Genomic DNA, 23,451 nt, shown 5'->3' with positions numbered 1-23,451 from the left:
GCTGTTCAAAGAGTCTTATATCACTTCGTGCGTGATCACAGGGATTTAAAAATCCGTGCAGAGTTTCATAGTAACGCCAAAAAATCGCACCAAACCAAATAATATTGATACAGTAAACTCTCCATAACTCGATATTGAAGGAACGAACTTAGGGATGAGGTATCGAGTTACAGAACACATAACCAGTGCAACTGCGATCCAAGGGACCATCGAGGTAGCCATGAAAATCAACAAAACTACTATGTTTCTCTAACTCGATATCAATTCGTATCTCGATATCGAGTAAGGGAGAGTTGGCTGTATTTCGGCAGAAAAAATATAAAACATATCGGCATTTCATATAAATCTTGAAATTTTGGTAACAACACTAGGATTTTGATTTGAACCCTTCAGGTTTGATTTGATCTCTGTTAGGTAATTTGAGATTTTCGTAGGAACTATTTAGGGAGGTCTTCAAAGAATTTCGTAGGGATTTTTAGATTCCGGTGGGAAATTTGTATTCTGATACACACTCATAGATTTGCATAGAAATTCTTGATTGCGATTTACATTCTAAGATTTTTGGAGGTATTATCTAGATTTTCGGCTACTCGGAATTTTGGTAGTCATTTTGATACTCGTAGGATTTGTGGAATTCCAGTAAAAAATCTGAGATTGCTATGAGAATTATGGGACTATCGCAATTTTGATATAGGCTAGTGTACTACTTAGGGACTTCCATGACACACTTTGGCATGCGGTTTTCTTAGCACAATTTTCTGAAACATTGAAGTAAGAAGTAAGTTATTGCGCAGCTATTCAGCAAGACCAAGTTATATAATGAAAATTTTCTCGACTTCTCAGGACATAGAGTGTATCCGGTATTGGGATCCCCGTAGGTTTTCTAGTATTTTTTAGATTTTTTGAGAATCTGTGATTTCGGTGGGAATCGTTCGAGATTCTTAAAGGTCCCATCTGAAACCCCAGGACTGCCACCTAAATCCCAGACATTCCACTAAAATATCAAAGATTGCGATCGGAGTCTCAATGAATCCCGTAGAAAACCTTGAAAATCAGGTGAGAATGCTGATATTTCGTTAAGAGTTTCGGTAATTTCGAATGAATCCTGAGATTTTGTTGACAATACCGGCATTTTGATTAAAACTCTTGAATTCTGATAAGTGATTTGAGAGATATTCTGAGAGATTCTGGGATGATTCAGATAGGCATTCTGACAATTTCGTAAAGATTCTGGTATTTTTAAATGTACTCAGAAATTTACACTCTTAACAAAAAAATAATCTGGGATTCCAATAGCCCACTTTCATGTTCGTAGAATTTGAGGGAAGCCAGTAAAAATTCTGAGATCACAATAAGAATTCTGGGCATTCTAGAGTATCAGCCAGAACACTTAAATTAAGTAATTTCCAATACCGAAACTCGGTACTCATATTACCGAGATGTCAGGAAACCAATTTTTACCGAGATCTCGGCGAAAATCACCGAGATTGGATAGAAGATCTCGGTAGAAGTTTTATGATATTTGGAAAGTAATTATCAACATTTCAGCCGTTGGATTCTCGGCAATCCGTTTACCGAAATCGATTTCCGAATATAAGTATGTGTAAGAATTTTTGAATTGCTATGAGAATTCTAAAATTGCGAAATATCAGAAGGCCGGCACTTAGGTATACAGTCGAAGCTTGTTATAACGACATCGCAAGGGAACGTCGTAATTGAGAAAAGTCGTTATAGAGAATAGATATAACATCAACAAATGTTTCAAGGGACTGAAAAATGTCGCTATAAAAGTTGTCGTTATAACGAGCTTCTACTGTATTTAGATTTTACAATAAATTTCGAAATTTCGAAGGATTAAAAAATGGTTAGAATTCTGAAATTTCAAACAGCTGTAATTAATTGAAAACAGAACACAATACTCTGAAATTTTGGGAGAAAATACTTATTGATCTTATGTATAAGGAAAAATATAAAAGCATCACTTAGTAATGATTTTTATCGCAAATTTTTATTTTTTCTCATGGGTGTCCGTGTTCCTAACTCTGCGCACTCATTTTTGCAATGCTCCTTATTCTGCGCATTTAGGTTCCTAATTCTGCGCACTCGATAAATTCTTTATAACAGTTGAAGTATTTTACTAAAAGCATTACTAGCATTTAAACTCTGAATTAATCTTCATTTTCTTGCTTTATACGGCTTTACGTCCCCAGTGGAGCGTGGAATGTCTCTAACATAGAAGTTTACTAGGTGAAGTAAATTTTATCTATAATTCAATCCAACTCTCAAAATAATCGAAATCATCATATGATTTCCAAAACATGTAATAAACTTAGTTTTCTAAAATCTAAACCAACATACAAAAAGGGTACAAACTACGTCTTTTTTGCGTTCACCCTTGGCGTGTAAAGGACAATTAGCTTTGACTGTTTATGTATTTTCACTAGAAAATATGAAAACCAAATTTTCTTTGGTTCAGTTCGGGTCCGGGTTTGGTATTAAATAATTTTCCCAGATTCGGGTCGGATCCGGGTTTGAAGAAAATAAATAAGAACCTGGTTCTGGTTTGTTATATGTGAAACCCGAACATTTCTACTAAATACGAAGAGTAGTTTAAGCGAAAGGGTATATTCATTCTTAATGTATTGTTCATCACTCAATCGAGAAGTATCGCCGCCCTGTATAAACGTGACGTAATTATTGCAGATCAATAACAGTATGTACTTTATTGGCGTTTCAATACAGCAAAGACAATTAAACCCTCAATGCTCCATTACTCGATATTGATTCATGAAACTATACAAAAAATCAAAATTATTTTATTGCATGGTTAGGGAGCATTCAAAAGCTACGTCCATCGTTGAGGGGATGAGGAGGATAGAAAAATGTGACAATGCATGCATAAGGTACTGTAAAAATTGAGGGGATGGAGTGTAGGAATCCTTAAAATATGATGGACGTCATTTTTTAATCTTCCCTTACTATGATGGTCCCTTCAAACAATTTCCCAAAGCATTTCTATTCCATATCTCGATGGTATCGACAAGTCGATTGTTCCCTTCAATATCGACTTCTGGAGGGTTGATTGTATGTTGAAAATAACGTTTTATAACTGCTGCGCATAGTAAGGAACATAGTTGAAAAATGATTCCTTACTATGCGCACTTAAGAAGAATAAGAAAATGAAGAGAAAATAAGTTACATTTTACCAGTGATGATTGCTCGATAAATAAACTAGTGCCTACATACTAAAAATCTGAATTATATTCTCTTTAATTTGCTTCAAATGACTTAAGTGACTTAAGTACTCCCTTAGCATTTTTGCTAACGGGCAGTCAATTTGGACGTTTTTCAATATTTTTAAAGCTATTTTATTTTTTATTAAAGTAAATTTGCAAAGAAAATTCTTTGCGTGGTTTTTTATTACTATTGTAGCAATAGCCCAATAACGGTTGTGCTACTTTTCCCCGAATGTCGGTTCCCCGAATGTGGTTTCCTCGAACGATAATTGTCATATCTCTATACATTTCAGAACGGTGAACGTACTGGTCATCTGATATGCACCCTTTTTTATTTGATTAGCGGTTCTTACGAGTTTTACCGTCCTCAGCATTTTTGGCAACATGTGTAAAGCCAAAAGAATGACCAGAAGGCTAATCGTTTTTTCTAATTCACCATCCTGCCACTGAAAACTATTATTGCGCCTATTTGAACTGTTCCACTTCATTCGGGGAAATGGCATTCGGGGAAACGGGTCATTCGGGGAACCGACATTCAGGAAAAAGTAGCACAATTTAGTGTAGGATTTTCTTTAGAGATTTTTCCACCAATTCCAGTTTTCTACTGAGTTTTTCAGTAGTTACTATAAGTAGCAGATCTTCCAATGATTTATATAGAAGTTTTTCCAAAAAGCTTCCCGACTAAGTGTACATAACAAAATTATATCAGCATATGTTATTATGTTATAAGTTTTTTTCGAACATAGGTTGTTACAAACTTGATGCAGGATGTTGTTAAAATAACTAAAATTATAACAAAAAGTGTATGAATAGTAACATAAACATAACAAAATGTGTTTTAATTCTATCAAAAACATATCAAACCAAGGTATAATGTTTGATACAAAGTATCAAAATTATAATACTGTTCGATATACGATAATATTGTATATTATTGAAATGCATAACTATCTATTTATTTTGTTATAAAGTTGTTAAAAAGGAACAAAAAAATATCTTAAAAGGAAATAAAACACATTATGTTATATTTCTGTTTTATTATGTTCTATGGATAACGGAACCTAACAAAACTATATCATTATATGATATACATATCATATTCTGATAAAATTTTATTATATTTTTGTTGCAAGCCTCTAGTCGGGTTCCCAAGGATTTATTCTAGAGTTTTTTAAGAAAATTATTATGATTTTCACAGGAATTCCCCAAGTAGCTCATACATCAATTCATTCCGTTATTTCTCCAACCATTTTCATACGCATTCCTTTGTGAATTCACTTATGGGTTATCTCAAGAATTGCCTCCAAAGAACTCTTCCAGGTATGCCACAATAAACTCCCTAAGCTTAGAGTATCATCGTATTTGATAAAGAAACTCTCAGTTAATAACTGTGGAAGTGCTTATTGAACACTAAGTTGAGAAGCAGGCTCTGTCCCAGTGAGGACGTACTGCCTAGAAGAAGAAGAACCTTAAAAACTCCCTCTGGTGTTAGATTTGTTTTAGCGATACTTTTCGTGTTTTTAATGGAATTCTCCAACAACGTGTTGAACAAATCCTTGACAAATTTAATCTCCTGATTCCTGTTCTATGTTCCTGGATGGTTTCGTTTTGGTTCACATTCGATCTATTTTTCATTCCTATTCGGTTTATTTTTGGTCTCTTTCAAGCATAAATTCCCTAAAGTTTCCATTTTAAAGGTATTCAGTCGCTACCATATCTGCAATAAACTCTTTGATTTGATAGCAAACTGGCTATCTGAAAAGATGCACATTATTTTACTTAACTTCTTTGCAGATAGCCAAATTCCTCTTCTTACTATGAAAAGAACTGCGTGAAAAATTGTTTGTGTATAAAGTTACATGTAGGGGGACATGGGGCAAGTGTGCCACCATATGTTTTGTATTAAAACAATATATCTTAAGAGGCAGGAGGGGCACCGCAATTTCCTCATATAAAACCAAATGAAGTTGTTTTTCTTGTTTAATATTGCGTTAAATCAATGGTTGAAATCAAAATAAACCATCTAGGACATTAAAACAGTTTCTGAATAATTTTACTACTATTTTGATGGTTATTTTGATAGTTTCGTAAAATTACGGTTTTACTATGAAGTTAACTTCCGTACCCCAGTTGTTATCTGCACTTACTCTAGAAAGTGCAGTTCAAGTGATTTGTTAATAATATATAATCACAGACAAACAGACGTCACGCTCTCATCATTGTCCATCGACCACCTTTTTAACGGTCGATTCAAAAATATGGTAGATGGCCAATCCGCCACCCGCAGCGCTCGCATCATTTTTGTTCGCGTTTGACGTTTACACACTACCGCCATCTGTTGGCCCGTCGGCCAAAAACACTAATTTTAGCATTGGGCGTACATGTCCTCGTGACTATGATTTTAATCGAGATTTGTTCTATGTGTTACGTCTGTTTGTCTGTGATATAATATTTGTTGCATTTTATTCAGGTGGTCTTCTTGCCCCATACCAGTGAGTGGCACACTTGTTTGAAAAACCTCATAAGAAGTGAAATTTTCAAAAATCTCAAACCTATTTCTAATTTTCTAAAATTTACATTGATTACGTCATTTAGAACACTGGAATAATCTTTTGAACTTGTTCTAATCAGCCATGATTTGAATCGATATATCTTAAAGTGTCCTCCTTGCCCCCAGCCCCCCTAATTGTAAATTTCTTAGGGAATAATGTTCTCAAATTCCGGGTTTAGACACCCATGTGAGTTTTGGGATTCCAAGAGGCATTCTGGTATTTTTTTTTCATTTATCCAGATATTCTTGGGCCTTCCTTAGCCGAGTGGTTAGAGTCCGCGGCTACAAAGCAAAGCCATGCTGAAGGTGTCTGGGTTCGATTCCCGGTCGATCCAGGATCTTTTCGTAATGGAAATTTCCTTGACTTCCCTGACCCTGGGCATAGAGTATAATCGTACCTACCACACGTTATACGAATGCGAAAATGGCAACTTTGGCAAAGAAAGCTCTCAGTTAATAATTGTGAAAGTGCTCAGAAGAACACTAAGCTGAGAAGCAGGCTCTCACTCTCAAATTGGAGTAGTTTTCTCGGATTTAAATTTAAATTTGAATCTAATCCCGTATAGTCTTCCCGCATTTCACACAGCAAGATTTTCTAAACATAATTGTTCTTATCATGCTTATGCGTATCAATTTAATTTTCCGTATTAAAAGCAGTCTTTAGTATGTTCAAATATACGACAAAGTGTTGTTATTTTATCGGACTCCAAACATTTGTCATTTTCAAAAAACGCATACATATTTCAAGGATAAATTGTACCATTGCTTTACATTACAAAATATTAGAATATTCAAAAGCAATGTTCCTGAATTTCAAATTTAATGCAAAAGGTCGATATTTTCGGGATTATCACAGAAGGCCGAATCACAAAAGGCCGAATCACAAAAGGCCGAATACCTTCTAGCCTACCACAAAAGGCCGAATGCACAGAAGGCCGAATCACAAATGGCCGAATCACAGAAGGCCGAATCACAGAAGGCCGAATCACAGAAGGCCGAATCACAAAAGGCCGAATCACACAAGGCCGAATCACAAAAAGCCAAATCACAAAATAAAGCTTGGATATGAAAAGAACAAATCCATGCTTTGTTAAATGCAGTCATGTCAGTAAACAGTGCAAAACTTACATGCGGCGAAGCCAAATTGAGGATAGAGGAACTGAGGCGGCAGAAGGCCGCCGAAGTCTCCGATATCCGATGGTTGTGTATAGCATCTATTCGGTGTCATGCAAATAGCAAATCCAGGCGTTTGCCCAGTATAATTCAAACAGAGGATGTTTTTCCATTTTTAGGTCCGACGAGCGACAGCGAGTTCGGACAGCAAGCGTTTGCCCGGTATAATGCCAACATAGTCTTTTACGCAACAAGTAGGAGAATGATTGCTGAGATAGGGTATAACAAGTGTTTAAATGATCATAAGAATACTAAGTTTACCATATTCAAAATAGGTAAATTTAATTTGTGGGGCCTTCCTTAGCCGAGTGGTTAGAGTCCGCGGCTACAAAGCAAAGCCATGCTGAAGGTGTCTGGGTTCGATTCCCGGTCGGTCCAGGATCTTTTCGTAATGGAAATTTCCTTGACTTCTCTGGGCATAAAGTATCATCGTACCTGCCACACGATATACGAATGCGAAAATGGCAACTTTGGCAAAGAAAGCTCTCAGTTAACAACTGTGGAATTGCTCATTGAACACTAAGCTGAGAAGCAGGCTTTGTCCCTGTGAGGACGTAATGCCAAGAAGAAGAAGAAATTTAATTTGTGGTCATTATTACGGTGATAAAAACAATTATTAAATTTTGGAACGGTTCAATTTTGGCAACATGAAAATTTTTGACATGTTGCCAAAATCGAACAGGCACTGTATACCCTTCCAGTTTTCGCGAGGTTTTTACACTTATGTTGTACAAAATACAACAGCGCGACTACTTAAGCTTCAATTATAGAATTTATTTTGGGTGAGTCAGCTAAGAATAGACCAGTTGACACACCCAAAAACACTAACCATACACTCTTATTCAGCTAGTAATGTTACTTGTGCGTCTTGTCCCGCTAACCCTACTGTAAAATTGTCCATAATATTGTAGAAAAATGTGCTGAATGTTTGTGGCTTTCACTAAAATTTATTTTAAAATTCCGGCCTTCCGTGATTCGGCCTTTTGTGATTCGGCCTTTTGTGATTCGGCCTTTTGTGATTCGGCATTTTGTGATTCGGCCTTCTGTGATTCGGCCTTCTGTGATTCGGCCTTCTGTGATTCGGCCTTCTGTGATTCGGCCTTCTGTGATTCGGCCTTCTGTGATTCGGCCTTCTGTGATTCGGCCTTTTGTATGTTTCGGCCTTCTGTGCTTTCGGCCTTTTGTGATTCGGCCTTATGTGATTCGGCGTTTTGTGATTCGGCCTTTTGTGGTAGACCCATATTTTCTCCAGTTCCTAACATTTGTAATTTTTTAACATCGCATGCATATTTCAAGGATGTGTTATATCGAGCAAGTATTGTTTTCTATTACAGCTTTCTTTACTTCTAATACAGCATTTAGATTGAACCATTATTTCTCCATTTTTTCTTTTTGAAAATGTCAGGTGTTGGGTGCAGTCCAGCACTGTTAGATCCCCTCCATTTTTCAGGTGATTAGTAAAGCCTCTCAGGTAAAGCCTACTTGAGCTCCTTGAAATTTATGTTATTACAGTCGACTCTCCACATCTCGATGTTCTACATCTCGATATCTCTCCGTATGTCGATGATTTGTTCGGTCCCTTCATTCTGCATACATTTTCACTCTCCATATTTCGTTATCCTCCTTATCTCGATATCTCCCTATCTCGATGTGATTTTCATTCCCGATTTTCTCTTCGTATGTCAATATGCCCATTATCAAAGGGTACTAGATTAGGTTTAACAGATTTAAAACAATTTGCAAAGACGAAATGACGTCTGTCTGTTTTTAATTTTCCTAGTAACGGAGTGATTTCAATTTAGTATTCATTAAAAATTTGTTCTATGTCTAGATCTCTTCCTATCTCGATGGTCACTTCAATTTTATTTTAGAAAGTATTGTAATTATTGTATGTAGTCTACCTATGCTTGACGAAATAAATAAATAAATTCCATCAGCCATAGACAAAAGCTTCACCATACTCTGCTGGTTCAGGTGTCCTAATTGCTTGTGGCAAATGTTGAAATCCAAAAAAAAAAAATGGGGCTCTGCACAAAAATTATTCTCTCTCTTTCACTCTACCATAAAATTAGTAATCAACAAGGCCAGTAAACGTCAAAATCCCATACATAATCAAAACAGTGCAGAGCCCCATATCGAGATGTGGAGAGGCGACTGTAGTAAGACTCTAGTAAGACAATAGAATGACTTCTGGAAGGTAGATACATAAACATTAAAGAATTAACATATCATTGGTAAATGACTCAAAATAAGGTACCATGAGGCAAATGGGTAATGGAGATCGTATAGTTGAGATTCTTCAAATTCATTTAACCTTTACGTTACCGAATCCCGAGAAGGCATTTTCAAATAGCTGCAATTTCGTCAATTTCCATTAGATTTTTTTTTTCAACCACCCTTAGTTGACTTTTAAATCAATCATGAATCATGCCGGAGATATTCCAAGTTGTACTGGGGTCACAAGGATGTCAAATTTTGGAAATGTGATTTTATTTTTTTTATTTTTTTTTTGCATTTGAAACAACGAAGTTTTTGTGTTGAACGTTAGATAATGATCGATTGTAATCATTTACACAAAATTTGAATAAGTGGACCGGAACACCGAAGCCGATTCCACCAGGGGAGACACCCTTTTGGGGACATTTCCGTTTTTCATCCAAAACATACCGTGCGACGTCTTATTCCTCATGAATTTGGAATAACATGTAAGTAAAAGAAAAACTACGTACGAACAGATATGGCCACTCCAGAGCTCCTGGCACGGGTCTACGGGGCCTTTTTGGGGACATTTCCGTTTTGTGTCCAAAACATACGGTGCGCAACATCTCAACCTTCGTGAATTCGAAAGAACATGCCAATAAATGGTCGGTAACGTAAAGCTTGATCTGGCATGCACAGTGTCTTTAAAAAAAATAAATAAAAAATAAGTCCTAATTCAGCATCAGATATGCATATAGGCTAATTGTGCGAGACAGTCCCGTATTCGTGCAACCTGATCTGCATTACCTAGCGTCCCGGAAAACTTCCCGGATTTGATAAGTCGACTGACAAATAATATTTCAGGACAAAACATTCAATTATGTACACAATTTGAGGTTCCAATAACTGGTACCTTTTTAAAGTCAACTGAGGGTGGTTTCAAAAAAATCGAATGGAAATTGACGGCTGCCATTTGAAAATGTCTTGTAGGGGGTCGGTAACGTGAAGGTTAATTTGAATCAATGAAATCAATGAGGTCATGTATATTTTTAGCTGGACTCCCGCGTAAGTAGCGGGCGTGCTGAAATTCATTTTTATGTAAAATGAATCAAAAAAAAAAAAAGATAAAGTTTTTGAAAAATTCTTCTTACTTTTCAAGTGACAAGTGAAAAGTTAGTCGTTTTAAACAATAAATTGAAAGAGTAGTTAACAGTTATATTTACGATTTCTCTCAACTTCAACGATTTCTAATAGCTATTCACACTTTGAGTAAAGTGTTTCATGAATTATCAGCACGTTATGTTTTTCTTTGATAATTGCGAACCTTGTTTACTTACAGCTACCTGAAGAGTAAACACAAATTCAATCTCTAATGATAAACTTTTCTATTGCCCCACGTCATTGAAAAATTAACAATGTTTTAATTTAGTTATTTTTAGGTCTACGTCGAATTAATTCTAAAATTATTTTATTTCAGTTTGAAACTGTCAGAGAGGACAACTTAGAAGTGTAACAGAAAATTATTGTCCGCAACTTTTTTCCACCTAAAATATTAAAATAAGATTGCACGACGCCAACTTGTTACGGAGTAATAGTTGACAGATTAATAATCTTTCGCTCTATTATGCAATAATGGTTGAAAATCTCAGGAATCTCTTACCTAGTTCTGAATGGCCTCAAAGGTTTACGGATGAGTTTAAAACGATAATTCTCATATTCAGTAGAATACACAAATTTATTTTACTTACTCCATTTACCCACTTGCCCCGCGGTACCTTATCAAACATTTTAGTCATTTCAATAGAAAACCTTGAGCTTCTAAAAACTAAGTGAAGGAAGCTCTGTTCCATTTCTGACTTTCTGAATTGTTTATACTTTATATACATATTGCAAGTTTTTTATAACTTTTCATATACATTTCGAAATTTTAGCATTTCTAAATATACTACGTATATAACATTTGCGATTAGGTGTGACCAGGGCTGTTAAATGTCATGAATAGCTCGTGACTTTGACAATTCAATATTGCTGATATCATCCTTCACCATGGAAAAAGCCATCGAAAAATGTTTTTCCCGGTGACCTTTTCCGAATTACTATCGGTTGGTAAGATTCGCTTATGCGCTTAATGCTTATAAATTTAAATTTGTCCAAAATTTTGATATTAAACAGAACCGGGTGTGACAATTGTAGAATGTTTTATATTGTTTGTTATTCAATTGAAAGCAATACTCAGCCTGCAGAACAAAAAAACTCGGGAATTATCAAATGAACTAAGCTTGGATTTCGTCTTCGAAATTGCATGCTTCCTTTGGTGGATCTCAGCTGGGATTTGGCCTAACCAGGCACGAATCCCAGCTCAACGGGAGATCGGTTCGATCTTAATTCATCAGATATTTCCTTACTCGCTGCGGGGACAGTCACGAGTACGTTTAACTACAGAGTGAATTTTGCTTAGCCATGGAGGGTGCTCGAAAGATGAAGGGGTTTCTTGTATGGTAAAACAAAAATCTAATGGGGACGCTACATAGCCATCGTGCGTGAGTGTACTTACCGCCCGATTCCCTCGCCGTATTTTACCGTACCAAACAGAATCGTTCCTGCTAGCGCATAGAAAAATACTAGCAAAAACATTCCGAAGATGATGAAGAACGATTTACACACTGAGACACCGACCGTGAGCATCAACATTTTCAAGGTCGTATGCTTGCCAGTTATTGTGAAAAATCTCAATATGACAACCATAAAACCAATGAAATATGATAAGTCGCTCTAAAACGAAACCAAGTTATAATTGAGCCCACAGAATAACTACCTTGGTGTCTTACTCTCAGTGTTGTTTGGAGGAATATCCAGACTACTCCTGCCACAGTCACTAACAAGTCGTATCGATTACGTCGAGATTGCCAGTATCCTCTGGGAGTGAAGGCAATGTTTTTCATGACCACTTCTATCACGAAGACAAATGTGAGCAACGTACTCACGATTACCAATCGTTCTGTATGAATCTCATCTTTCGTCCACTGCAAGTATAAAATGATTGAATTTTATCCATGTATAATATTTCATTGACTAAGATTGATCCAATTCAACATGGTTGTTACCGTTATCGAAAGAAGCATGCTGTTGACCAGTACGACTACCGCAATACAGCGTTTGAATGCGATGTGTTGCGTTATGTCGTATACGAATGCACGGAATTTGCGCCCATCGGGACGTGGTGGCAAATGCAGAGGCTGGGCAATCTTCAGTCGCTTCTTCAAATCGCACCATCTGCGCTGATCTACAGTCAATAGCGCCGTTCCCTTATTCTCGGAATAGTTGGCAATTACAACGCCTACGAACAGTGTCAGTCCGATCATACAACCGAGGAAAATGTACACGTGAATGTAGATGGCATGTACAGGACCAAGTGCTTTGATGAGAACATCCCGCACATCAATCCAACCTTTATAGGAAAGAACCTCAAACAATGCCAGCATTGCATCTCCTATGTTGTCAAAGTTGAATCTCCTTGGGTTAGCCCAAACTCTTGGCACCAGCATTGCTGGGTACGATTCGTTTACACCTGGCGTTAGTTTCATCTTTGTCACGAACACTCGCCTCATGAAAACGCCAACACAATCTTCTCGTTTGATAATCGTCGGATCATTACAACGTGCCAGACGTCCTCCGTAGAGTTGTACTCCGTAGCTGGCAAAGATGAACATGAGCAGAATCAGTAACGTTGATACGAGTAGAATTTCTTTGAAGCCTCGGCAGAGTTCGTACACCACTTTGCGCATGTGAGGGACCAAAGTGAATATCCGTAACGGCTTCAAGCATCGTAAAATCATCAAAAGTTGCGCCGATGAGCTGCTCGGCACTTGACGGGGCATCCATATGAGGAACGACAGCGAAACCACGTAGATGAACACGTCCAACACGGACGCTACGTCTTTAATGTACGCCTTCGGGGTGAAGAATAAACCGTCTGCTAGTATTTTGAGTGCCAGTTCGAGGCTCATGAATATGACGAATATGTACTCTGCGATCTGAAGTGGGACCTGCTCCATCACTCTGTATTGCGGTGTTTCGAACATCATCGATATGCAGGATAGTGTCGTCACGAAGATCATCACCCAGTCCAGATAGGTTACGAGGCCGAGGAAATTGCTGAAATAGAAAAAAATAGTTTGAATTGGTAAAAATCAGATTATCGACAGGAAGCACAAGTTTTGAGTATCATTGAAAGCTGTTTACGTTAAAACACAAATTGACTTAATTTCATATGAAAATTCGATTGGTCTAAATCAGTGAGAATCAGCCCTATTCGTTTATAATTTTTTTGATAGTTATAGTAATAATAAAGTAAGAAAAAAACTGCGGAACTATAGTTTTTGTTTTTCATATCCCCCCTCCCCTTGGTTATGCGACCTTGCCGCGATGGGAGGGCATAATCCATTAGCCCATATGATGGAAACCAAAGGCGTAACCTGTAGTGGTGATATCACATTTTGGCACTTTTTGCTTAAAGCCGCGTCATAATTCATATGGCATAGACGCAATAATATCTCGGATGTGATCCAACGGACATTCTGCGTCATTGATAGAATTGATGCCCATTTCAAATAATTAATCTATTCGAAGTGGACATTAATACTATTGGTGACGTTCAGTTTGCCTTTTGCTAACCAGAATGATCCGTAGCCACTCTTACTATTAGCTAGCTAGATACATCGTTATCATATACGACGTAGGGAATACATAGGAACTTTTAGGAAAATGACTAGTAGATTCACTGAGTAGAAATAAGTGGCGACAATCTTATTTTAATATGGTTTTTACATTGCCATAATAAGAAATACCTCTTTTGTAACAGCGGTATAAATAATCTAATTCCAGCTTCATTTTCGCAAAATTTACAAGTAGAAAGTAGGCGTTGTGAAGCATTGCATTTGCCACCGAAAAGTGAATCATGTAGGAGACTGTAATAGAAGCCTAAGGTAACTTTACTTTTCAATATTCACTATAAAATGACTATGGAAAGTAAGACGCTGAGATCGATCATTAGGGTACACTTGCTAGTTGTTGAACAGACAAGGAAAGCGACTTTTTTCTTCAAGGATATATGAACGGAATGACCAATAAATTCTTTTAACAACAACAAATTAAATTAACTAGAACTACTACTAAACAGCCTAATTTTGTTAAAACTTGACGACAATTGACATTTAAGACTCTAATCTAACGTAAAAGACAGGAGTAATCAGAATAGCACTTGAATGACAAATTATTCAAAACCATTTCGACTAAACAGTATTAGTAATGACACTACTACACTACTATTTCAAACAAATTCTGATGGAGCTGCTGATTTTCACAATGCTTCCTTTTCTCAGAAGCAAGGGAATATGGGTACTTTTCAAAAACTACCACGTCACAATACAAATAAAAACAGTGTTCATGTGGGCGCCATTGCCTAGTCCGTCTGAGTATTGGTCCTGGTAGAGGGGAAACTTGGCAAAAGCCAGACCGAGGGTTCAGCCTTGACAAGTTAAGCTGTCAGGCAGCTCCAACTGAATACCATACAAAAAAAAAAAAAACTGCGGAACTTATCAGATTTAAGAGATATAAACATCATGTGCGGCCCGCGGGCTCTCGTGGTTGTCAGGTCTAAATTACCCCGATTTTTTTTCTTATCCGGTATAAGTGGGACCTACATTGAAACATTGGAATCATACAATTCTCGCATGACTTCTGATCTCGCACTAAAAGCCATTGGTAACCATGTGTGTAGCTAGTTGTTTCTGAGCATTTGAATGGATTTTCATGTTATTTAACAACGCTATGGCAAAGAAAGGATCATTATCTACCTGCCCGTTATGTTGGTTTGGATGCTTATTCTTTCTTGTGCTCAGAAACAATGAGCTACACACGTGGCTACCAATGGCTTTTAGGGCGTTATCTCAGAGTATGCGAGAATTTACCGCAAATTTCAATCGTTATTGTACTGACTAGTATTAGACAATTCAAATAACCAATATTATCAAAGGGGATTCTTTATTTATTTCGTGATCATGGAAAAGCCATAGGCGCTGCAATTCTAATATAATGTGAGTGACAGTCGTAGTTACTGCATTCCAGCACTCGACATCCGTACACATTATCTTGGAGGTGCGACTGTTATGTTAATGTTTGAGGTTATGGCTTTCAGTCTTAAATAAAACTCAAAAACGGATTTTCGCTTAGATCCGATGTTTCGGACACATGTATTGTGCCTTTTTCAAGGAATTAGCTGTGTTCCGCTTTATCGTTTGCCCACAGCATAGGCAACATTTGTCCAATAGCATAAAATGAATTCCCCGTTCGGGTACTGTACGGGAGTAGAAATCCGAAAACGATCCGGGTCGCAGAACTGAAAACGCAGTTGCCGGTTTTGGCGCCACTTTTACTTTTTATAGAGTAAAAGTGGCGTTTAAACAGGCAACTGCGTTTTCAACAACAACAAGTTTTTGACGGGTTTTGAGCCTGAATCATTTTTTACTGTTTGAGTTGATTTAGTGATTTAGCATCAAAATCTTAAGATTTGCGAAGCACGACGACGAGAACAGCTTTCCCGGGAAGCTCAGGAGACTGATGAGAGCGACGATGGAAGGTGTGCAAAACTGTGTGAAGGTTTCAGGCGAACACTCCAGTTCGCTTGGATCCCGCCGGGGACTACGACAAGGTGATGGACTTTCGTGTCTGTTGTTCAATATTGCGCTAGAAGGTGTTATGCGGAGAGCCAGGCTCAACAGCCGGGGTACGATTTTTACGAGACCCAGTCCATTTGTTTGCTTCGCGGATGATATGGACATTGTCGGCTGAACATTTGAAAAGGTGGCAGACCTGTACACCCGCCTGAAACGCGAGGCAGCAAAAGTTGGACTGGCTCTACGGCGAACCCAGTATCCAGATGGTAGCCAAAGCTGGAAGGATACGCTGGGCAGGGCATGTTGCAAGAATGCCGGACAGCAACCCTGCAAAGATGGTGTTCGCGTCGGATCCGGTTGGTACAAAAAGGCGTGGAGCGCAGCGAGCTAGGTAGGCGGATCAAGTGCGTATCGATTTGGCGAGCGTGGGGCAGAACCGTGAATGGAGAGATGTGGCCACGAACCGAATATTGTGGCGTGAAATTGTTGATTCAGTGTTATCTGTTTAGATGTTAACTAAATAAATGAAAAATGAAATCTCTAATGAGTTTGCTCTCACGGGAGAGCGTATTGATTGAGATTTGAGTATGAGTCTACCAATACTGATCCGAGAAAAGTAAATCATTGCATATAACGTGTTTATATCGGTTTTAGACATCAAAAAGATATTTCGATTAAAAATGATAAATTGAGTATTATAGGGTTAAATTACTTTGAAATAATGTTGCAACATCCTCGAAAATCGAAAATTGCTTACAAAACAATAGAAAAAAAAATTGCGCCGGAGAGTAATTGTAGATGACATTTTTTTGTCTTGAGGAGGAATTATTCTTGAAAATGAATGATAAAAAATCGCTGAATTTACTATGTTTTTTTTACGTCGGCCGACGTACCGAGTAAAAAAAAACACTTTTTTTTTAGAAACGACGTTAAACACCAGCGTTGTTTAAAAAAAACCTCATAAAAGTTTTAGTGCTTTTCGACGTTTCATGACTATACTAATCATAATGTAGAACATTTTTTTGCATGGAAAACAAATCTTAGTCTGGTCTCAGCAGCAAATTTCTAAAACCAATCGTTTTGGTAATTTCTGGTGTAATTCCAATTAACAATCAAAATAGAACAGCAAGTCGGTCCCCCAAGAAATTTATCTCTGAAACAAGGTGACCAATGATTAATATCGACACAGATTCTGAAAATAGAAGAGTATTTTGAGAGCTTGTGGAAAAATTGTGCAAAAACATCGCTGTTTTGATAGCTGTTTCAATATTTTTTTGTGGTGAAATGGTAAACTAAGCGCTTTTTGTTAATTTCTCACAGTGGTTCTCAACCTTTTTGAAGCTGCAACCCCCTATTAAGTTTTTAAAATATCCCACGGATCCTTAAAAATTAATGTTCTCAAAATTAAAATATCTCATAATACGGGGTAAGGGGTTCACCAAGCAACACCACTGCAACCTGCTTTGTAAATAAGAAAAATCTTGCTAATTGACTTTTTGAGAGCCACCAACAACCGTTCAAAGAATGCTAAACAAATATTTCCGAGAACTCTTCATTAACATCGTCAGGTGCGCAAAAATATTCAAAGAATAACTCCTACAGTTGATCGGTGTTCAGACAGACTGGACTAGATTTTATTTCAATCTTGTAAAGATCATCCATCAAATTTATTGATGCTATTTTGGTACAATTCGTAAAATAGATAAGTTCTAATAAAACAAAAAAAAATGCACATTAAATGCATATTAAATGTTAAAATATTATTTTGTTATTGGTTAGGTAACGTTTTTCTGAAACCAAAGTAAACCGTCATTGAAATTTGTACTGCACATCGATGATTGTGGCTAATTTGTCTCAATATTGCAATTTAATAAAAATCAGTGGGTGACATATCTGGAAAAGTTTCAGCATACTTTCTGCATATAAAATTAAGTTATGATACTTTTCTTAATCAATATTACACATGACAACTGAGTTTTATTACTATGAAATTACGAGTTGCAAGGTCAACATGGCTGCCAAAACGAATGACGGGCTACTTAGTCTTAAAATCACTCAACATTTCAAAAGGTTCAGACAATGGTTCAGAAAAAAAAAACAACAAATATGTTCTAATCCATCAACAGTTCACTAGGGAATTTTTAGAAAACATTTTGTCGATCTCGGCTCGAAACTATCAAAGATTAACATAATGTTAGTTTCAAATTCAAGCTCGCACTTTTATCAGCAGTTCTGTGGATAAGAAAACAAAAACAAGTTGAATTTTTGAAAACGCAAAAATTTAACCTCCGCTTATAAAGAGGAATGCGATGAATTTCTCTTTAAATGACCTATAATTAAAATGACTTTGCGGACCCCCTAAGATGTCGTCACGGCCCCTAGGGGTCCGCGGACCACCGGTTGGGAAACCCTGATTTATCATTTTTGCATGTGTACCTCGAGAGACAAGCATAAAAATACTTATGACCTGGGCCTGAAAAATTTTTCAACCCGAGAAGATCATCTATCGGTGGGATCCGAAACCACAACCCTCAGCATTTTCCGCTACGACTAACGGGGTACAATCAGTAGTTTTGTATAGATTGTATGATTTTTGTTGCTGGGTTCTCGAAATGTTTTTGATTTTGACTAACATGAAGGTTGCGTGTGTTGTGCCAAAAATGTGACGGCTTTAGCGATTTAGAAATGTCTTGCTCTCATTGAATAAACTATCAAGAGCCTGGTGATGTTTAAGCTCTCTCATTAATAGTTAGTTAGCTACAAGAAAATATAATATTCCTCAGAAAAAAAAATGGGTATTCCCACAAAGCCCTAAGAACTCTAACTGTTATTATTGCTAGAATTCGCAGCTACAAAAGGCTTATAGGAACATATATAGAAAACAAGGATGTACAAAATTGTAAATTAGAAAAATCAAACATCAAAATTTGTAAAATTGCGAATAGAAATACCATCAGTGCACCAGATTCCGTTCATTTAGGGTGAAGATGAATCGAAGCCAAAGTTCAAATTTTCAAGAGCACGGATCTGGAGAACCAAACATCCGCTTTAGTCGAAAATATAATCGATTGATCACCACTAGCTAGTGACCAATCGATTAAGTTTTCAGCTTAAACGGGTGTTTAGTTCTCCAGATCCGTGCTCTTGAAAATTTGAAGTTTTGTTTCGATTCATCTTCATCTTAAGGCGATCGTCTAATGGGTTTGAGCGATTTGAAATGTGTATGGGAGCGAAGGCGTTATGCTGACTTTAGACCATTGGGCTGCTTAAACCTGGCCGAATTGGGTTATATAAAACCTTTCACGCTACGAGGGATCATGTTTCCTTCAAATCGTGGAAAAAACTTTTCCAGAATTTTCCCTCGTTTTTCCAGCTTACTTCAGCGAAGCAAGCAAAGTCGGGAAATTTTTTATACCAATTAGGTATTTACGTGATTTTCGGGAAATTTAAAGCGGTGACATATACTTTTTTTACTCAGAAAGGTTTGAATGATCTCAAACATTGTTACTGAGGTATTTTCCGGAAAATCAGTTCTCGATTTTCCCGGAAAATTTGATACTTTAGTACCGTGGAAATGTGCCTAAATATGGAACGACTGGGCTGGATATAAATTTACAAAATATTTTCAATTACTAAATAAAGGGTAACTAACTGGATTCAGGTGATAAATTGAAAATATGAACGTTTTTCCCAAGGGTTTTCCCCAATTTTCCACAAACTGGTTCAAAAAATTGAACGCGTAACGCGTGCGTATAGGGATCAGTGTATTGAAATGAATGATTTTTTCACCCTCTCATTCAAAGCTCATAAACCAAAAATATACCCATATTTTTGTATATCCTGCACCCTCATATTCCCCTGCAGGTCATAGGCATAGTCGGGGGCCCTAATTTGAGCATTTTTGCACCAAATTTTTGAAAAATTTGGCGTGACCCCACTTAGCAGCGACATATTTTTCCAGCCAGCTGCCGTGCGGATAGAGAAACGTCATTTGAGAAGTAACGCTGCCACACACGCCTGAAATAGGCAGGGCCGAATCATGTAGAATGCAGGATGCTATTGTCAGATTGTCACCAAACCAGATGGCGCACAACCAAATCGCGACGCGGCTCGACTCGTAGCAATATAGAATCATGTTTGAAACATTACGCATCTATCAGATAATCTTTGAATACGCAGCGCGCTGTTATTAGTAGATTAGTCGCGGTACAAGGGACTGAAAACAATATATTTTCATATGAAATGCCATTTCGGATCTGATGATCGCTCATTTTATGTATGAAAATTCGATAAGAAGCAGTCGCGTATCGCGTGAAAGTAACAGTAATATCAGCAACGTTGAAGTTTTGTCGAATCAATCGTTGATTTAGATGCTTGATATAAACTTTGTTCAATACAATAATGTTTTCTTTGCTTGCATGATGTTGAGTAAACATAAACATCACTGTTATAAAGCAATGTGCAGCTATGTGTCGACAAATATCAGAGAACCACGTTTATTTATCGTTTTATTCATATATGGTCTGCGAAAACAGCAACAAATTATTCCCTAAATCTTTCATCAGATGTTTTTATTTTAGACAAAAAAAATGTTATAAAAATGCGTATTCCTAAATCTTGAATATTTATAACAAAGATTTAAGGAATTAATTATTTATAAGATATGTTTTTGAGAAGAATGGTCTGAGAAACAAGTACAACATATTCCGAAATTCGTTCGCTAGATTTATTTTTTGAACAAGAAAAATTATTTTAAAAAATCGGGTCGAATAAGGAGGTCATGGGCTAAGAAAATAGAAACGTATTTTTCCGATATTCGATCTTTGGCATCTGAGCCTGTTTCAATATTGAAAAATTAAATAATTTCAGCACTCAGTACCATCTACATTGAGGGGATGAGGATCATCCTTTTAGTTGAGAACTAACTAGTCCAGCAGAGGCGCTTTTTCCTATTTGCCCTATATGAATCAGGTGACGCTAGTGAGCAATGAATTTTTGTTTTGCGGATAGCTCAATGGCCTGACCACATAGAAAGATGGCGTCTTCGGCAAAGTTGTTCAGTAGTACAAGGGCTAACATCATTTGAGCCAAGAGATTCAATATTTTCTCACCAGGTGGTACTAGTGGGCATTGAATTTTTGTTTTGCGAATAGCTCAATGGCCTGACCACTTAGAAAGATGGTTTCTTCGGCAAATTTGTTCAGTAGTACTAGGGCTAACATTATTTGAGCTAAGAGATTTGATATTTTCTAGCGCTAATGAGCACTGCATTTTTGTTTTGCAGATGGCTCAATGGCCTGACCACTTAGAAATATGGCGTCTTCGGCAAAGTTGTTCAGTAGTACAAGGGTTAACATTATTCGAGTCAAGAGATTCGATATTTTCTCACCAGGTGGTACTAGTGGGCATTGAATTTTTGTTTTGCGAATAGCTCAGTGGCCTGACCACTTAGAAAGATGGTTTCTATGGCAAAGTTGTCCAGTAGCACTAGGGCTAACATTATTTGAGCTAAGAGTTTTGATATTTTCTAGCGCTAGTGAGCACTACATTTTTGTTTTGCAGGTGGCTCAATGGCCTGACCACTTAGAAAGATGGTTTCTTCGGCAAATTTGTTCAGTAGTACTAGGGCTAACATTATTTGAGCTAAGAGATTTGATATTTTCTAGCGCTAATGAGCACTGCATTTTTGTTTTGCAGATGGCTCAATGGCCTGACCACTTAGAAAGATGGTTTCTTCGGCAAATTTGTTCAGTAGTACAAGGGCTAACATTATTTGAGCTAAGAGATTCGATATTTTCTCACCGGGTGGCATTAGTGGGCATTGATTCTTTGTTTTGCGGATAGCTCAGTGGCCTGACCACTTAGAAAGATGGCGTCTTCGGCAAAGTTGTTCAGTAGAACAAGGGCTATCATTATTTGAGTCAAGAGATTCGATATTTTCTCACCAGGTGGCGCTAGTGAACATTGATTTTTTGTTTTGCGAATAGCTCAGTGGCCTGACCACTTAGAAAGATGGTTTCTATGGCAAAGTTGTCCAGTAGCACAAGGGCTAACATTATTTGAGCTAAGAGTTTTGATATTTTCTCACCAGGTGGCGCTAGTGAACATTGAATTTTTGTTTTGCGAATAGCTCAGTGGCCTGACCACTTAGAAAGATGGTTTCTATGGCAAAGTTGTCCAGTAGCACTAGGGCTAACATTATTTGAGCTAAGAGTTTTGATATTTTCTAGCGCTAGTGAGCACTACATTTTTGTTTTGCAGGTGGCTCAATGGCCTGACCACTTAGAAAGATGGCGTCTTCGGCAAAGTTGTACAGTAGTACAAGGGTTAATATTATTCGAGTCAAGAGATTCGATATTTTCTCACCAGGTGGCATTAGTGGGCATTGAATTTTTGTTTTGCGGATAGCTCAGTGGCCTGACCACTTAGAAAGATGGTTTCTATGGCAAAGTTGTCCAGTAGCACTAGGGCTAACATTATTTGAGCTAAGAGTTTTGATATTTTCTAGCGCTAGTGAGCACTACATTTTTGTTTTGCAGGTGGCTCAATGGCCTGACCACTTAGAAAGATGGCGTCTTCGGCAAAGTTGTTCAGTAGTACAAGGGTTAACATTATTCGAGTCAAGAGATTCGATATTTTCTCACCAGGTGGCACTAGTGGGCATTGAATTTTTGTTTTTCAGATGGCTCAATGGCCTGACCACTTAGAAAGATGGCGTCTTCAGCAAAGTTGTTCAGTAGAACAAGGGCTATCATTATTTGAGTCAAGAGATTCGATATTTTCTCACCAGGTGGCGCTAGTGAGCATTGAATTTTTGTTTTGCGAATAGCTCAGTGGCCTGACCACTTAGAAAGATGGCGTCTTCGGCAAAGTTGTTCAGTAGCACAAGGGCTAACATTATTTGAGCAAAGTGGGCATTGGATTTTTGTTTTGCGAATAGCTCAGTGGCCTGACCACTTAGGAAGATGGCGTCTTCAACAAAGTTGTTCAGTAGAACAAGGGCTTTCATTATTTGAGCCAAGCGATTCAATATTGTCTCACCAGGTGGCACTAGTGGGCACTGAATTTTTGTTTTGCGAATAGCTCAGTGGCCTGACCACTTAGAAAGATGGTTTCTATGGCAAAGTTGTTCAGTAGTACTAGGGCTAACATTATTTGAGCTAAGAGATTTGATATTTTCTAGCGCTAGTGAGCACTGCATTTTTGTTTTGCAGATGGCTCAATGGCCTGACCACAGAAAGATGGCGTCTTCGGCAAAGTTGTTCAGTAGTACAAGGGTTAACATTATTCGAGTCAAGAGATTCGATATTTTCTCACCAGGTGGCACTAGTGGGCATTGAATTTTTGTTTTGCAGATGGCTCAATGGCCTGACCACTTAGAAAGATGGCGTCTTCAGCAAAGTTGTTCAGTAGAACAAGGGCTATCATTATTTGAGTCAAGAGATTCGATATTTTCTCACCAGATGGCGCTAGTGAACATTGAATTTTTGTTTTGCGAATAGCTCAGTGGCCTGACCACTTAGAAAGATGGCGTCTTCGGCAAAGTTGTTCAGTAGCACAAGGGCTAACATTATTTGAGCAAAGTGGGCATTGAATTTTTGTTTTGCGAATAGCTCAG

The 23,451-nt window shown here is 37.5% G+C and overlaps 2 protein-coding genes across 8 annotated transcripts in view; one reads left to right on the top strand and one right to left on the bottom strand.

Annotated features, from left to right (window-relative positions):
- The window catches only part of LOC5579949 (histone-arginine methyltransferase CARMER), a 165,638-nt gene that overhangs the window by 28,301 nt on the left and 113,886 nt on the right, over positions 1-23,451 (top strand). The gene's annotated exons all lie outside the window — the stretch shown is intronic.
- The window catches only part of LOC5579947 (sodium leak channel non-selective protein), a 72,796-nt gene that overhangs the window by 3,878 nt on the left and 45,467 nt on the right, over positions 1-23,451 (bottom strand). For all 5 annotated transcript variants that reach the window (XM_001652186.2, XM_021854383.1, XM_021854385.1 and 2 more), the window contains exons 7-9: positions 12,264-13,314; positions 11,988-12,182; positions 11,714-11,931 (exon numbers count right to left, since the gene is read on the bottom strand). In XM_001652186.2, coding sequence (XP_001652236.1) covers positions 11,714-11,931; positions 11,988-12,182; positions 12,264-13,314 — 1,464 coding nt within the window. The remainder of the gene's footprint in view (positions 1-11,713; positions 11,932-11,987; positions 12,183-12,263; positions 13,315-23,451) is intronic.

Source organism: Aedes aegypti, chromosome 3, assembly GCF_002204515.2.
Source record: "Aedes aegypti strain LVP_AGWG chromosome 3, AaegL5.0 Primary Assembly, whole genome shotgun sequence".
NCBI lineage: Eukaryota > Metazoa > Arthropoda > Insecta > Diptera > Culicidae > Aedes > Aedes aegypti.
This window is presented reverse-complemented; position numbering and strand designations above follow the sequence as displayed.